The 17,945-nt window shown below is 40.6% G+C and overlaps 1 protein-coding gene across 3 annotated transcripts in view; it reads left to right on the forward strand.

The window, feature by feature from the left end:
• The first annotated feature begins 218 nt into the window (after positions 1-218).
• The window catches only part of LOC125459800 (MARVEL domain-containing protein 3-like), a 29,761-nt gene continuing 12,034 nt past the window's right edge, over positions 219-17,945 (forward strand). The window contains exons 1-4 of one of the 3 annotated variants that reach the window (XM_048546663.2): positions 219-573; positions 7,744-8,238; positions 9,266-9,396; positions 15,320-17,737. In XM_048546663.2, the coding sequence (XP_048402620.2) occupies positions 7,772-8,238; positions 9,266-9,396; positions 15,320-15,942 (1,221 nt within the window). In that variant the 5' untranslated portion in view covers positions 219-573; positions 7,744-7,771 and the 3' untranslated portion in view covers positions 15,943-17,737. Of the gene's footprint in view, positions 574-606; positions 869-7,743; positions 8,239-9,265; positions 9,397-15,319; positions 17,738-17,945 lie in introns of those variants that run through there. The other 2 variants (XM_048546662.2, XM_048546664.2) reach the window with 2 other exon arrangements.

Genomic DNA, 17,945 nt, shown 5'->3' on the forward strand with positions numbered 1-17,945 from the left:
GGCCTACTGTGTTCATCCAGCCTCACATTTTATTATCTTGGATTCTCCAGCATCTGCAGTTCCCATTATCTCTCCCTCCTCCTCCTCTGTGTTTTGACGACATTAAACTGGTGTCTAAGGTGTGCACTAAGGCATTTTACAGTGTGTTCGCTCATGACGTATATTCTACTGTTCTAGCTCTTCGTTTTGTTGATTGGTGCAAAACGAAATACCTTTACCCGCTGAGTAAATCCCCTGGGGCCGTAACAAACAAGATGAAAATGTGAACGCGACACAAAACAAAAATGAGGAATTAATGTTTCACAATTTGTAAGCCTCTTGGGCGAGGTCAAGCCAACGGGTTCGGCGGCAGGAGTCCCTGGGATGAGCAAGCGCTACGACAGCAGGAAAATAGGAAGAGAGAACACCTGAGTGGTGTTTGCAGTGTAGATTGAGCTTTCGTCTAACGCACGGCTCATTTGTGAAGTGCAGACTTACATCAGCGTCTTCGCTGACTAGGTTACGTTCAGTAGGGAATTCTTTGTGAGATTTCAGGCTCCGTGGTTCGTTGGTACAATCCATCAACTGGACGAAGTAAGTTCTTTTCTCCCTACCCAGGAATTACACTCATTTTCTGCTGGCGCCATTGTTTGCAGGAGATGCGCTGATGTTTGGGGCAAGTTGTTTTTCGCAGCATCGAGTTTCTCCAAGTGAGTTTCGGTCAGGTGTTGAGGTATCACATTTCCAACTATTTGGTGCCGTCGTCATTCGACTGAAAACCATCTGAGTTCGCTGGAGAAAGTTCACATGAACTCGCCTCGTCTCTCCGGAAAACATTTTTGGGGAAAATTTTCTACTTGGACAGGAGTTTGAGTCCGATTTGGCACATGTAAGCAAAGCATAGCAATAACATTTGCTCATTATTTTTCTTCCAAGATGTAGATAGAAATTCACTACTTTCTGCTTGTTGATAGTTGTACTAATCATTGCTTGGTAATGGGGAAAAATTCGTTAACGTTACAATTGATTTGACATTAATTAAGAGACCCATTGAGCGACCTCGTCACCTTAAACAGTAACGTTTGTAATTAATTCTCAGGTTAATATTGGAAATGCACGGATTTCTAACACTTTATCCTGAAGTGGGGAGAAACCTGCTAACGCAAACCTTCAATTTGTAAAACATGAGAAATAATTAAAAACTGCAAAACATTCGAATTCCCCATTCATAAGAGGTAGGAGCATAAGTCGGCCATTTAGCCCATTGAGTCTTGTCCACCATTGATCATTTTTTCTTTTTTGCCATTACCTCAAATCCCTTACTAATTAAGAATCTGTCTGTGTCAGCCTTGAATATATCTTACCACCCAGCCTCTACAGTTCTATGAAGTTAGTAATTCCAAAGATTCATTTACCCTCTGAGAGAAGTAATTCCTCATCTCAGGGGGTGACCCCTTACTCGTACAATACGGCTGCTGATAGCAGGTTCTTCCACCAGGGGAACAATCTCGCAGTCTCCACCCTTTCAAGCCCCTTAAGAATCTTATATGTTTCAAAAGTTCACCTCTCATTCTTCTAAACTCTTGAGTACAAGTGCAAACTATTCAGCCACTCCTCATTAGAAAATAGCTTCAGACCCAGGAACAACTTAGTGAGCCTTCTCTGGACTGCCTCCATGTCTTTCCTCAGATAAGAGGACCAAAATTGTTCACAGTTCACAAAGTGTAGTCTAACTAGTGCATTGCATATCTTTAGTAAGATTTCCCTATCATACTGAATTCTTCTTGAAGTAAAGGTCAGCAGTTCATTTGCATTCCCAATACTTGCCGAACTTGTTTGCTAGCTTAAGAGATAACACTGTGGAGCTGGACGAACCCAGCAGATCCCAGCCTGAAACATCGGCTTTCTTGTTCCTCTGACGCTACCTGGCCTGCTGTGTTCCTCCACACTGTGTTATCTCTGACTCCAGCAAGAGCAGTTCTTACTATCTCCTTGTTTGCTAGCTTTTTGTGATTAGTGCATGAGGACCCCTGCATCCTTCGATGCTGTAACTTCCTGTAATCTCTTCATTTAAAAAAAATTGTCAGCACTTCCGTTCTTCCTGCCAAAGTGCATAACCTCACGTTTTTCCACCTTATATTCCATCTACCAAGTTTTTGCCCACCACACACTCAACCTGTATGTTTTGTTCCATAGAATTTTTGTGCCATTTTCACCTCTTTCTTTCTCTTCTATTTTTGTCATCTGGAAATTTGGCTATAGTACATTCATTTTCATCATCTGATCATTGATATATATTGTAAATGGCTGTGACCCCAGCACTTTATTCCAACTGTGTTTTCTGTTTGTTAGTTAATCTTCTATCCATGCAAATATACAATCCTCAACATCATGGCCCTTTAACTTATTTAATATGCCTTGCATGTGGAGCCTTCTCATTTACCTTTTGTAAATCCAAACAATACATCTTGTTCTTTTCTCACAAAATTGTAATAAATTTGTAAGTCATGATATCCCCTTCATGATGGCACACTGACTCAGCTTCATTATATTATGTATATTGAAATGCTGTGGTATTGCATCCTTTATTATAGACCCAATCATTTTTCTTCAATGACAGATGTTAAGCCAACAGGCAATTAATTGCCTAATCATTTTTGTTTCCTTCCTTTTTTTGGATAATGGTGTTACATTGGCAGCCTGCTAATCCTCTGGGGCTTTTCCAGAATCCAGGGATTCTTGGAAAATTACTATCAGTACATCCACTACTTCTGTAAGTACTTTCTTTAATATTCTAGGATGCAACCCGTCTGTTCCAGGAATACACTGATTTTTTTGTCTCATTAGTTTCCTTAATACTTTCCCCTAGTGACAGTTACTATATGGATTTCTTTCCTCCCTTTTGCCCTTGATCATTTAAAGTTTTGGAAATTTACTTAGGTTTTCTACTGTGAAGACTGAGGCAAAATATTTACTCGATTCCTCTGCCATTTCCTGGTTCCCCATTATGATTTCTGCAGCCTTGTTCTCCAGGGGGCTTATGTTCACTCTGGCCTTTCTCTAACTTTTTACATATTTAAAAAATTCACTGGCTGTCTTGATGTTACTTCTTACCCACATAGTTTATCTCTCACTTTTTTTGTTGGTTTTTAAAATATTTCAAATCCTCTGGATTACCATGAATCTTTGCCACATGTATGCTTTTTCTTTTAGTTTGATGCTGTCTTTAACTTACATGATTAACTATGGTCTGTTTATCCCTTTTCCTTAGGGTATACTTTTGCTGTGAGTCATGAGCTGTTTACTTAAATGTCTTTCATTGTTCCTCAACTATTTTTTCTGCTATTTTATCTAGACCACTTAGCTAACTTTGCTGTCTTTGCAAATGTCCTGTTACCTAGGTTTACTACAGTTGATTCTGATCTAAGTTTCTCCGTCTCAAACCAAATGCTAAATTCTACCATGGTCATTGTCTTCTAGGCGATTGTGTACTCTGAGATCACTTATTAAACCTGCTTCTTTAACTACAACTGAAATAGCTTGACCCCTGGTTGCGGAACAGCATACTGTTCCAGGAAAGTAGACTGTCAATCCCAGCAGATTATGGATTTTCCACTGTTGAAGTAGACGTATCTTTGGGTTCTAAGGTAATCCAGGGATGCAGGGAGCAACAGAAAACTGGAGTAGAGGCCAAGAATCGGCTATAATTGTATTGAATGACAGGGATGTTGGGGGGGTGGTGTTTGGTATACTTCAACCCCTATTTCTTATGTAACAATTGAATGTATTCTTGAGCTGCCTATGATGCTTTCAGCATGCTTTTTCTTATGTGCTTATTTAATAATATTGCCGATTTCATGAGAGCATCAACTATGGCTCAGTTGGTAGCATCGTCTCACCTCTGAGACAGAAGGTTGTATGTTGAAATCCCAACCTGGAGACTTGACCTTCAAAATCTAAGCTGTCATTACTTCTGTACAAGTGAACATGATGGGGTCCTTCATTATTGGAGGAGCTATCTTGCAGATGAGATGCTAATCAGTGATACCAAAACACCCTTGGGTGGAAGATCCAATGTCACAATTTCAAAGACCAGAAAAGTTATACCTGGACAATATTTACACCTTGATCAATGTTTCATGAACAGATGCTCATCATCCTCACTTTGGTATTAATCCTTGTTGTGTGAAATTGATTTTTATTGCTCCTTACATTACAGTAATGATGATATTTCCAAAGTACTGTGTTGCCCAAACAGTGTTTTAATTGACCTGCAGTCATGAAAGATGTTATTTGAATGAAAGTCCTTTTTTTAATGGTCTAGAAATCAATCATACTCAATTTGGGAGACAACAGAAATCTCTACTAGGACAATGGAAAATTGATATATTGAACTCATCTGATTATTACTGATAAAATAGGGGTGCCAGTCATGGAGGAGCAATAGGGTTGAAAACCTATCAGAATTGCCCTGGAATCTCCAGGATTTGTTTAGCCTCTTGCATGGTGTTATGGATAATACAGGAGAAAAGCCACATGGACATCAGTAATAAGTATTTAAATTTCTTTGAACATTTACAGTTATTAAAATATTACAGTTGGAAAAAAGCTTCTACTAGATAATGTAGTTGTTGGCCAGAGGTAATGTAATTAAATACACAAATCTGTCCAACCAAAAATGGCAATAACAGTGAGTAATCAGGGAGCTTAGCAATTTTGCTAAACGTGCCTGTCTGCTGGCAGCCTCCCGGGGTTCCTTTTAAAGTATCAGAGATAATGGGAACTGCAGGTGCTGGAGAATTCCAAGATAATAAAATATGAGGCTGGATGAACACAGCAGGCCAAGCAGCATCTCAGGAGCACAAAAGCTGACGTTTCGGGCCTAGACCCTTCATCAGAGAGGGGGATGGGGAGAGGGAACTGGAATAAATAGGGAGAGAGGGGGAGGCGGACCAAAGATGGAGAGTAAAGAAGATAGGTGGAGAGAGTGTAGGTGGGGAGGTAGGGAGGGGATAGGTCAGTCCAGGGAAGACGGACAGGTCAAGGAGGTGGGATGAGGTTAGTAGGTAGCTGGGGGTGCGGCTTGGGGTGGGAGGAAGGGATGGGTGAGAGGAAGAACCGGTTAGGGAGGCAGAGACAGGTTGGCCTGGTTTTGGGATGCAGTGGGTGGGGGGGAAGAGCTGGGCTGGTTATGTGGCCATGGGCACCCGCATGGGCCCCAGCTATGCCTGCCTCTTTGTAGGTTACGTGGAACAGTCCCTCTTCCGCACCTACACAGGCCCCAAACCCCACCTCTTCCTCCGGTACATTGATGACTGTATCGGCGCCGCCTCTTGCTCCCCAGAGGAGCTCGAACAGTTCATCCACTTCACCAACACCTTCCACCCCAACCTTCAGTTCACCTGGGCCATCTCCAGCACATCCCTCACCTTCCTGGACCTCTCAGTCTCCATCTCAGGCAACCAGCTTGTAACTGATGTCCGTTTCAAGCCCACCGACTCCCACAGCTACCTAGAATACACCTCCTCCCACCCACCCTCCTGCAAAAATTCCATCCCCTATTCCCAATTCCTCCGCCTCCGCCGCATCTGCTCCCACGATAAGACATTCCACTCCCGCACATCCCAGATGTCCAAGTTCTTTAAGGACCGCAACTTTCCCCCCACAGTGATCGAGAACGCCCTTGACCACGTCTCCCGTATTCCCCGCAACACATCCCTCACACCCTGCCCCCGCCACAACCGCCCCAAGAGGATCCCCCTCGTTCTCACACACCACCCTACCAACCTCCGGATACAACGCATTATCCTCCGACACTTCCGCCATTTACAATCTGACCCCACCACCCAAGACATTTTTCCATCCCCTCCCCTGTCTGCTTTCCGGAGAGACCACTCTCTCCGTGACTCCCTTGTTCGCTCCACACTGCCCTCGAACCCCACCACACCCGGCACCTTCCCCTGCAACCGCAGGAAATGCTACACTTGTCCCCACACCTCCTCCCTCACCCCCATCCCAGGCCCCAAGATGACATTCCACATTAAGCAGAGGTTCACCTGCACATCTGCCAATGTGGTATACTGCATCCACTGTACCCGGTGCGGCTTCCTCTACATTGGGGAAACCAAGCGGAGGCTTGGGGACCGCTTTGCAGAACACCTCCGCTCAGTTCGCAACAAACAACTGCACCTCTCAGTCGCAAACCATTTCCACTCCCCCTCCCATTCTCTAGATGACATGTCCATCATGGGCCTCCTGCACTGCCACAATGATGCCACCCGAAGGTTGCAGGAACAGCAACTCATATTCCGCCTGGGAACCCTGCAGCCATATGGTATCAATGTGGACTTCACCAGTTTCAAAATCTCCCCTTCCCCTACTGCATCCCTAAACCAGCCCAGTTCGTCCCCTCCCCCCACTGCACCACACAACCAGTCCAGCTCTTCCCCTCCCCACCCACCCACCCACCCACCCACCCACCCACTGCATCCCAAAACCAATCCAACCTGTCTCTGCCTCCCTAACCGGTTCTTCCTCTCACCCATCCCTTCCTCCCACCCCAAGCCGCACCCCCAGCTACCTACTGACCTCATCCCACCTCCTTGACCTGTCCGTCTTCCCTGGACTGACCTACCCCCTCCCTACCTCCCCACCTACACTCTCTCCACCTATCTTCTTTACTCTCCATCTTTGGTCCGCCTCCCCCTCTCTCCCTATTTATTCCAGTTCCCTCTCCCCATCCCCCTCTCTGATGAAGGGTCTAGGCCCGAAACGTCAGCTTTTGTGCTCCTGAGATGCTGCTTGGCCTGCTGTGTTCATCCAGCCTCACATTTTATTATCTTATTTCCTTTTAAAGTATTACTTTTTAAGGCTTGTTCTAAAGATTTTCTGCTCTCTGTAATAAACAAATTTCCAAGGGAGCACCATTGGGCATTAAGCTCCCTTTTTGCCTCGCTCCCGAAGCAGTTGGTTTTAGCAATTTGATGAGTACCACATTTCCAATGGTGAATGGTGTGCACACTGCTCATAATATTAAAACTTTAAGTGTCCGTTTACACACGTTAAACTGGCACAATGCAATCTAAGTTTTGGGGCAGTATTTGTGAAATGGATCTCCACACAACCAATGCATTTTATTTTTCCTTTGTATCCATCAGGTAAGTAGGTGACACAGTTTCTGTGCATTTCTGTGGTAGTCATGTTTCCAGGCTACTGTTGTTAGGGCTGTATGTTTATAATTTAAATTGGCAAGAACATTTCAATTGAAATCTTTGAGCATGCTGAGTGAATGATCAGCTATTGGTAGAAGTCATTGAGAGTTGCCAAAAAAATCAGATCGTTTCCTATCCCACTCCAAATAGAGCTTCAGATTAATCTTTCATCAATAGTGTTGGGTTAACAGTTACAAGTGATACAATTGAGGACATTCCTGGGCAACCATGTAAATAGTACAGATGGGAATAACTTAGTTTGAACTTTTCAGAATCTAAAACCTCATTATAGACTTGTTCGTTGTTAACATAATTAGTAACGAGCTTTAAGGATTTAACCAGATTTTCAGTTTTTTTTTAAATGTATTTTCAGGTATTTAGCATCAACCTGACCTCTGTGTGATTTTCATTGCCATTATATTAATTTCTGCGATTCTGTACAAAAATTCAAGAATCATCACTTTCCCATCTGATTACAGTTCCCTCAATATTAATGTGGCAAATGCTGGAAGAGGTATGCTTGTGACTCAATTTTTTTTTAAACAAATCATAGAATACTTTATACATCTGGAAAAAAAAGGATGGTCCAACCACCAACAAGCACCCTGGAAAATAGGGCTGAGAAAAATTTAACAAGAGGTGAGAGAGGTCATCCCAACAAAGAGCACCATCGTGATCGACATCACTACAGTGAGCACTCCTATCCTCGCAGGGATCAGGATGGTGACAACAGACATCACAGAGAAAGGGATTACTCTAAACAAAGTAGAGATTGCGAGAGACAGAGGAGGAAGGAACGATCAGAAGAGAAAAGTTCTCATGCTAGAGGCGGCTACGGTAATGAGCATCGTACAAGAGAGAACCGAGACCGGAAAGAGAGGGACTACTACAAAAGGGAGAGTCGAGATCGTCATCACGACCAAGAAAGAAAACAACGTAATTTTGAAACTCATGAAAACTATGAAAAACACAGTAATCAACAGCGTTACAGAGATGAAAAAGAAGTTTCTGTGCCATCTGATGAAAAAGCTCCCTACAGATATAACAAGTAAGAGAAAAATAATGGGTAATGGAAAGAATTGTTCTATATGCATTCAGGAGAGTATGCATTTCATAATGTGAAACGCTAAAGAATAGAGTTGATACTGTTTTGGCTTTGTACACAATACAAAGGGTCCCTGTATGAGAAGCTGTACAGAGTTCAGGATTGCTGTGGTCAATTGCAGTTTTTCTTCCACTGCCTCTCAACTTGACAACCGAAGATCTTTGATAACAAAGTGTGAAGCTGGATGACCACAGCAGGCCAAGCAGCATCTCAGGAGCACAAAAGCTGATGTTTCAGGCCTAGACCCTTCATCAGAGAGGGGGCCCCCTCTCTGATGAAGGATCTAGGCCCGAAATGTCAGCTTTTGTGCTCCTGAGATGCTGCTTGGCCTGCTGTGTTCATCCAGCTTCACACTTTGTTACCTTGGATTCTCCAGCATCTGCAGTTCCCATCATCAACCGAAGATCTTTATACCTTTCTGATCTACGTGGCTGAGAAGGATGATCTTGTCTCTTCATGGTTCAGCTCTGTGTTTCTTAAATATGCAGAAAAATGCAAGTGAAACTTGAGGTTAAAATGCCTCTTAATTGATAAAGGGCGATTATCCTACTAGGATGGCTAAAATCCACTGAATTAGATCAGTCTGAAGTTAACTTAAATCAGCACAAATCCAGTTTAGGGTCAGCATTAAATTATTCCTGCAACTGGCATGGTTGGGAAACTTAACATCATGCTGGGAAGAAATTGTTCTGAACTTGTGTTAGATTGTTAGAACTGAGTGGCAAACCCTACTATAAAAGTGAGATGTAAAGCATGCTTTTTAAAGGGATTTGATTCTATTTAATTAAATGGAAAGTTTTTAATATCAGGGACAAAATAAGTTCCAGAAGCCTTAAACCAATTCATATCAAAATATAAATATAGTCAAACCTTACAGCCATAGTTTATACAGTAAATGAGATACTGTTGGTTATGAGAAGAAAATTCTTGGGTTACATATAGCAAAAACGTTATTCCACTTTTTTAACAGTTATACTGAAACTCCACCGCCAGAATATATAGTAGCTGAAGATAAAAGATCAGAGATGTATTACCACAAGCCAGAAGATTCAGGAGGCATCCTAAATTGTCACAGTTGTCGTTACCTTTGCACAAATCGAGGTAAGGCGGCAAGATCAGAATTAACATCAGGAATGCTAATCATTTTTGTATAAGCAAAGTGCTGTGGCTGCTGATAACTTGAAATAAAAACTGAAAATGCAGGAAATACTCTGCAGGTCAGGGTGCATTTGTGGAGAAAAACCACATTAACGTTTGAAACTGATGACCCTTCATTAGAAGGTTTGTAGACTGCATCTGCCTCAGCACCTGTCAGTCCTGACACTGGGATTAAATTGTGGTCGAAAGCCCACACGGGTAATGGGACCAAAGATACAGTTGGCCAGCTGCCCATTAGGGCAAATGAGCTGGCTCTTCCCACTGCTGGTCAAGTTAGAGGACCCACAACCTGATAACCTCAGCAACCTCAACCCTATCGCAGCATCTCTGTGAGAGTTGGCAGCTACTCAGGGTACAGGAAGAATTAGACCCTTGATCCACAGGATGCCATGTCTGGTCAGAGGGGATACCCTTCAAATAGTAGTATCAAGCCTATGAGGGTGGCCTTTGCTGCTGGAAGGCTCTCCTTTGGCAATGGAGCCTGCAGCTCTGACACCTCTCTCCTGTGTACCCCCACTCCCTCAAAAAAAGCCAACGTGCAGTAGCACCTCCCCAGTGTGTAGGGAGCCTCTCTGCCACCAGAAAATGCAAGTGATCCTGGGGAATGTCTGTCCGTTGGCCATAAATTGTATAAATTAGCTGCTGCCAATGTACTGAGCAATTGTTTTCAACTATAGATTGTGTGAAGTTTCTAGAGCAACCTAGCTACTAATTTGTTCTTCTATTTTTTGAGAACAATATCTACCTTTTTTTCAACATAATCCAAGTAAGAATCTTCAAATTATTGACAAAGTTATAGCTTTTTGATTATTGAGGATTCGGTGGTTTACTGAATTCGTCTGGTTTGCTTACTATGCACAATCTACTGGCTGGCTCAATTGTTCACAGAGTCATACTGCACGGAAACAGGCCTTTCAGTCCAACTTGTCCATGCCAACTAAGTTTCCAGAACTAAACTCATCTCACTTGCCTGCATTTGTCCCATATCCCTCTAAACCTTTCCTATTCGTGTTCCTATCTAAATGCCTTTTAAATGTTGTAAGTAACTATACCTGCATCTACCGCTTCCTCTGGCATATCATTTCACACATGAACCATCCTCTGTGTGAAAAAGTTGCCCCTCAGGTCCTTTTTTAAATCTTTCTCTTCTCACCTAAAAATATATCTTTAGTTTTGGACTCGCCCATCCTAGGGAAAAGACCTCTGCTGTTCACCTTATTAATGCTGTTCACCTTATTAATGCCCCTCATGAGTTTAAATTGAGGGCATTCCTCAACCTCATATGCTCCAATTAAAAAAGTTACAGCTTATCCAGCTTACTCCTTATGACTCAAACCCTTCAGTCCCAGAAACATCCTGGTAAATCTTTCCTGAACCCTCTCCAATTTAATATCTTTCCTAAAGCAAGGCGACCAGAACTGTACACAGTACTACAAAAGTGGCTTCACCAATGTCCTGTACAACCTCAACATGATGTCCCAACTCTTATACTCAATGTGCAAAGCAATAAAGGCAAGCGTGCTAAATGCCATCTTAACCACCCTGTCTAACTAAATGCAATTTTCAAAGAACTATGTACCTGAACCCCTAGGTCTCTCTGTTTGACAACTCTACCTCGGGCCCTACCGTTAACTGTATAAGTTCTGCCCTTGTTTGTTTTACCAAAATGCAGCACTTTGCATTTATCCAAATTAAACTCCATCTGCTACTCCTCAGGCCAGTGGCTCAATTGATCATGATCCCTTTGTGATCTTAGGTAACCTTCTTCGCTGTCCACTATAACCACAATTTTGGTGTCATCCACAAACTTTCTAACCATGCCTCCTAAATTCTCATCCAAATCATTTATGTAAATGACAAACAAAAGTGGACCCCGCACCAATCCTTGTGGAATACTGCTGGTCACAGGTGTCTAATCCAGAAACGACGCTCCATCACCACCCTCTGTTGCCATCAAGCCAATTTTGCACCCAGTTGACAAGCTCTCCCTGAATCCCATGTGATCTAACTTTACTAATTAGTCTACGCATGTGGAGCCTTGTCAAAGGCTTTACTAAAGTCCATGTGGACAATGTCTACTGCCCTGCCCTCAATATTTTAACAGTATAAAAGATATGAAGGTATAAAAATCATTGTAAAGTACTTTCAGTGTCATAAGAATGAATACAGAAATGCACATTTTTGGCTAATACAGTTATCAGAGAAAAATAGGATTTCATGTAAAATTTATGATCAAGTTCTCTAATTTTTAAAAGCTTTCTAAACAATATATTTATTGCAAAAGGATATAAAGCAGATTAAAATTGCTTATTGATTAAACATTGCGATCAGTACAGAGTCCGTCTATTTCAAAAGAGAAAAAACAAAAAATTATGTTGATACAGCATCTTTCATAATTTCAGGATGCCCCCAAAGTGCATGTGGTAACAAACTAGGTGTAACTGCTGTTGGAATGTGGGGAAATTATTTTAGGTGAAAATATGAACAGTAAAGCTAAATTTTAAAAATTGAGATGATGCATTATTATTATACTTAATTTTTCTATCTGCCAGTCCTTATTTTTGTACTCATATTGTATGTGCAGCTGATCTTTTCTGTGATCAGCGTCACACTGCTGTACTGTTTGGACCCGCTCGTAATGTCTTCCTTTCACTCAGAATGTACCAGAAATACTCAGTATCTTCTCTCCACAAATTAAACGTCCTCAGTTATGCATTTAGAGCTGTATAATCAGCTGTTGTGGTCTTTGAAATGTTTTCTCTGAGACCCTTCTTAGACATGGCCTTCTACACGGTTCTAACAGGAACAAACAGCCTGAAGAAAAGTCAAGCAAAAAGGGTTAATCTGAATTTTTGATCATGTTGATTGAAGAATGAAATGTTGCACAGGATATCCTTAAAAATAAACTACCGTTAATTTTCTTCAACAAAAAGACAGGTGATATGTTTCTGCCTGAATTTGGCCATTCATTTTTTTGAACTACTTCAATAGGAAACATTAAAAGTAGATTTAAATGAAGCTGTCAAAAATTGCTGGAAAGGGATCAAGAAGTGTATAGATTCTCAGTCTTACAAAATCTGTTAATATTTGCAATGGTAGGAGCACCACATTCAGAGAGAATGATAGAAAAGCTGCATTCTTATTTCAAATTTTGTGGCATATCATGACAAAAGTGAACTGAATCACAACTTCTCCCTTCAAGATTTGATATTATGATATTCATCTTGTGCTTCCACTATTATATGAGAGTCAATTTAAAAGGAAGAGAGATTAAAAGAAAACAAACTTGCATTTTAATTGAATCTGAATCTGCTGAAATGGCAACCAATGTGAAATTGGAATGTATAGTATAGGAATGATTTTGAACCTCAGAGGTAAGTGAAACTCACTCAGAGATAGTAAGAACTGCTGATGGTGGAGTCAGAGGTAACACAGTGTGGAGCTGGAGGAGCACGGCAGACCAGGCAGCATCAGAGCAGCAGGAAATTATTTTTCTGAAGAAGGGTCACCACCCGAAACGATGCAATCTGGTCTGCTGTCCTCGTCCAGCTGCACACTGTGTTATCTATGGTATGTGAAACTCAGTCTCTTTTTAGTTGCTGCATTATGATAGAACAGATTGGGGCTAGACAGAAGGCAGCATTTCTGGTTTAACTGGTTTTGCGCACTTGTTGTGTAACTCTCTAGGTTTGGAACAGGCACACTTGGCTATTGCTTCCTGTTACGAAGAAACTAAAGTGCACTACTGTGCAGAATGAATACACTGTGACTCCAAAGAAGGACACACTGATTTGTGATAATATGTTAAGCATGTTTTTCTAACACCCACTTCATAGAATTTCAACCTTTGTATAGGGAGCAAAATTTGAAAATGTTGAAAACACTTGGCAGGCCAGACAGAAACTATCAAAAGAGTAAACAAGTTGATGCTGTCTTGTGTTTTGGCAGGTAGCACTCTGCCTCTCTGCCTCTTTGCGAAGATATGAATTAGGAGCAAGAGAAGGCCATTTGGCCTCTTTCAGCCTGCTCCGCCATTTAATCAGGCCATGACCAATTTGTTTGTGGCCTCAGCTCTACTTTCCTACCTACTTCCAACACCCTTTTGACTTGCTTGTTAGTTAAGACTCTATTTACCAGTACCATAAAAATACTCACTGACCACACCTACACTGCTGCCTGGCAAAGAGTTCTAAAGACTGATGAGCTGAAGAGTCAAACATGTTCATTTTCTTTGTCTTAAATAGGAGGTGCCTTTATTTTTGAAGTTTGGTCCCCTAGTTCTAGGTGCTCCCACAAAGGGAAACCATCTTTCAACATCTGTCTTGTTGAATCCCATCAGGATTTTGTTTTGTTAAGATCTCCTTTCATTTTTCTGAAATCCAATCATTATAGGCGAAGCCTGCCCAAACATTCTTTATAAGTTAATTCTATTATCCCAGGAATCAGTTGAGTTCTTTGAACTGCTTCAGTTGGGCCAAAGTTGTACAGAGTGTGGCAGATATGGACTCGTCAGTACTCTATGCACTTGTAGCAAACCGTCCCTTTTATGTTCCATCCCTTGCAATAAATCACACCTTTGGTGGCTCTAACATTTTCTACTTTTGTTATGGATTTCCAGCATCTCTAATATTTTTGTTTTCTCATCATAAAATTAAAGGAAATTCATCTCTGGGCACTAATCTTTTGAACAGAAATAACCTGTTTTCCAGTTTTAAACGACAGTGTGAGGAAGGTACAAAATCAAAGGACACAAAGGTATAAAAGTTAGAATGATTTTGTGCTGAATAAAATGAATGATGCTAAGGTATATTTTCTTAATCTCTCCTAAATCTTTTTTTTAGTCAAATCTCCTTTCGTGTGTACACTGTTCTCCCAAATCCCTATCAAATCTTTAAAACAAAAGGGAGGAAAAAAATGGGAATTGTAATGAGCTTTTGTCCAAAGTGACAACCAAAATACACATGCAAATGAGCACAGAAATCATCCACAGTTTGGATATGTATGACCTAGTGAGAAATAGAGAATGTAGATTGGGACAGAGTTAAAGTCAGAGGTGCTGTGGAAGAATAAAGGAGACATGGGTAAGGCGGTGTCAGCACCTATTCGAAGCCTATCAAATCATAAAGGTGTCCAGATCTGCACCTTGCCTACCTCCAGCTATATCTTGTTACAGACTTCAAATGTGCCTTTTTCACCTCCACCTGTATCTATTCTAATACTCCCAGACAATGGACTAAGCTCAAAATGTATGTCATCCTGGACTGAACATCTTTTTGGCTATAAGGGGCATCCCTTCCACAACTGGCTTAGATGAATAAAATTTCTTCCTTTTGCCAGGCTGTCACTTCAAACCATCTTTCATTTTTTGACTTCAGCTTCCTCTGGTTGCTTGTCTGCAGGTACACCCATCAACTGTAAGGATTTCTCTCACATCAACTTCAATCCCAGTCAATGTTTGCAGACAACCTTGCACTGTAGACATGGGTACCTTTTTAGTCTTGTGTCTGTGGGAAAGTAGCCATCATCTATTTCATGTGTGTGATCCAACCAACAGTGTTGCCATTGACTCGGGCAAATGCAGTGGGGATCCCTGAGTGTTGCTGCACTTTTGTATTAAGGACGTTAGTCTTCTAAAATTCCTGATATTCATCTGAGGCAATTCTTATGTGGAAGATGTACATTAGGTCTAGAAGAATAAGTGAATATTGTAAGAGATCCTCCATTGTTTCAATTGGACACTTTTATTCTAGGGACAGCAGTTCTGTCAAACTGTCCACAGTTTATGTCTGCAGATGAAAGAATTGAGTGGCTACGTCTTGCTGATTAGTTGTTAATAGTTGGATGTGTTTTGGTTGTTTTGTTGCAGGTCTCTGTCAGTTGGTGGAGGTGCTTCTGAATCTGTTAATTCTGATATGTGGGGCAATCTCCTACAGTGGCACTGGGGGCTACACAGATCTCTCCAGCCTGGGAAGTCTCTACTACTACACATTTGGATCAGCATATAGTGGATTCCAAGGAGCAGAGGCTGAAAAAGTAAACGAGTTGGATGTTGCATTTTACCAGCTAAAGCTGCCAACAGTCATTGCCATAATGGCATATAGCGGAGCTTTGTTGTCTTTTGCGTGCCTTATGCTAGTTTTAGGCCTGGCTCGGATACCTTGGCGATTTACCTTCTTACTGATTATTGAAAGTGTTCTGGATATAGTAATTGCGCTTGGCTACATACCTGCTATTTACTTTTATTTTCAACACTTGATTGAGAGCTACAGATCAGAAGTGTGTAAAGAGAGAGAGGAAATGTACAAGAGTAAAGGCTATGATGGGTTTAACTGTAGTCTGCATGGTGCTGACATTGTTGGTGGTCTGTGTGGCTGCCTTGCTATCATAATATATGTGCTCAATGCAGTCGCAGCAGCTCTGGCATTTCGAAAAGTTAGGAGACTGAAAGGTATGAGAGAAGAAGTCTATATCGAAACAACAATCGTTTAAGTTTTAATTCATCTCAACATATGTACAGTGCTCTAACAGAAAGAAGGAATCATCTGTTTGCAACATTCAGTTTTATTTAATAGATGAAATTTAACATCTGTAACATTCAATTTGGATTTGAATGGGACAAATGAATTTGTTACAATTTGAATTAGAGTGTGAGAATGTCTTGTTGCAAAAACAATTGAAATCATCTTAAAAGAACAATGCAGTGTGGACTTGTTGGTGTTTCTTAACTTTTTTTTGTAGGCTTTTTAGTAAGGTCAAATAGCGTCTGAATTTAATAACACATTACTCAGAAAATAGCAAACTCTATAAATGTTATAGAATTCTTAAGGCCGCAGCATTCAAATATATGTAAAATATTATAACAGATGCTTTAAGAGAAGAATATCTTCTGAGAGAGATCACAAAAGTCACTTAGCTCCTCACTTCTGATTTTGATCTATCTCACACTTGTGGCCAATACGCATTGTACACATAAAGTAGTATGGTTGGATGTAATCAGGAGTTCAATAGCAGTGGTGCTTGTCTGTAGGCCTGTTGTTCATTTTTACTTTTTATAGCTGATTGTGATTTGGTTGACTTATATTTTACATTTCTCGCTTGAGACAATTGACAGGCATTTTCCTCTCAGAAAACAGATTTGGATAAATGACAGTCTGAAGAAGTATGTTGATTATTGCAGAATGATGTGTCCTGCATTGAATTGTGAGGTGAACATGCTTAAGTGCAATCTTGCAGTTTAAAGTTTTAAGAAAGCACAAGTGAACAAAATCCAATAGCTTCCTATAAATGGTTCGTCAGATTTGAGCAGTTTTTCAGCTAAGAGTAATCCTGTTTACCTGTGCCATATACTCGGTTAGCTGAACAAAAAAACTAAGCATTCCTTTTTCTTTGTAAAAGGAACAAAATATTTAAGTGGCTTAGTACATTATCCTGTGCAAGTCTGGAGTTTGGGCATAATGATGGGATGAACGACTCCTCTTGAATGTAAGAAAACAATGAAACAGCAATTTAAATGACGTCAATCTATTGGCATGAGCCGCAACACAAAAGTGATTGTGGTTGGGCATTAAATCATGAGGCTAATAAGCTGTTTGATAACAATGGAAATATCATTTAGTGCAATTTAGATTTAAAGAAATTGTTGGGGCTTGAAGAAATAGAAGCCACAAAAGGGTTTGTGGTGCTTCGATAGTCTGGGCTAGAAGATCTCTGGGCTGAGAGAACCGGGTTCAGGTCCCATTTTGAGATACAGAATGTTATAACATGTCCAAACAAGTTGAATTTTAAAAACGACTATCTCCAAGTAGTTAATGGTAGACACTACAAAAATATTAGTAATGTTCCATTGCCCTCTTAATGCACTATATTAACAAAAATTCAAAATGTTCAATAAGAATATTAAGCATGATTAAAATTCTGAACAAATCTAAAATAAGTGAAAAATTTATTTTGTAATTATACTCACTACTCACCTTTTTTAAAAAACTACTGAAGAATTGCATTATGCATTTTAGTAAGCTTAATTTTTATATTTTTGAAGCTTTTATACATCATCTATGTTAAACCACGTATTTCTGAAAAGCCTTTATTTTGATCTGTTTGACTAATTCAAGACATTGCTTTTAATGTTAGTAAACTGTACATAATGTAATATTTGCTTTTGTGCATGTTATTAAAGGTGTTAGCAGAATGGAACTGAAGTACATGGAATTAACAATGATATTGAAAACTAGCGCAATTGTTGCAGCTTCAAAATGAATGCTAATAAAATGTTCTGAATTTTAAATCTTGCATAGTTTTCTTAAATTTCAAGTTTTCACATGGAAAATATCTTTGGTGTTGCAACTAAAACTGAAACCGAGACTTTGAACACAGCAAAAAAGCTTTACAAGTGGCTTGGGATAACTGTTTCCTAATTGTTTGCCCTCTTCCTGTTTTAAGACATTGCTAATCTTAGACTAGTATCTGTCTTTGTTTTGCAGTCCATTATAAAG

Source organism: Stegostoma tigrinum, chromosome 16, assembly GCF_030684315.1.
Source record: "Stegostoma tigrinum isolate sSteTig4 chromosome 16, sSteTig4.hap1, whole genome shotgun sequence".
Taxonomy (NCBI): domain Eukaryota; kingdom Metazoa; phylum Chordata; class Chondrichthyes; order Orectolobiformes; family Stegostomatidae; genus Stegostoma; species Stegostoma tigrinum.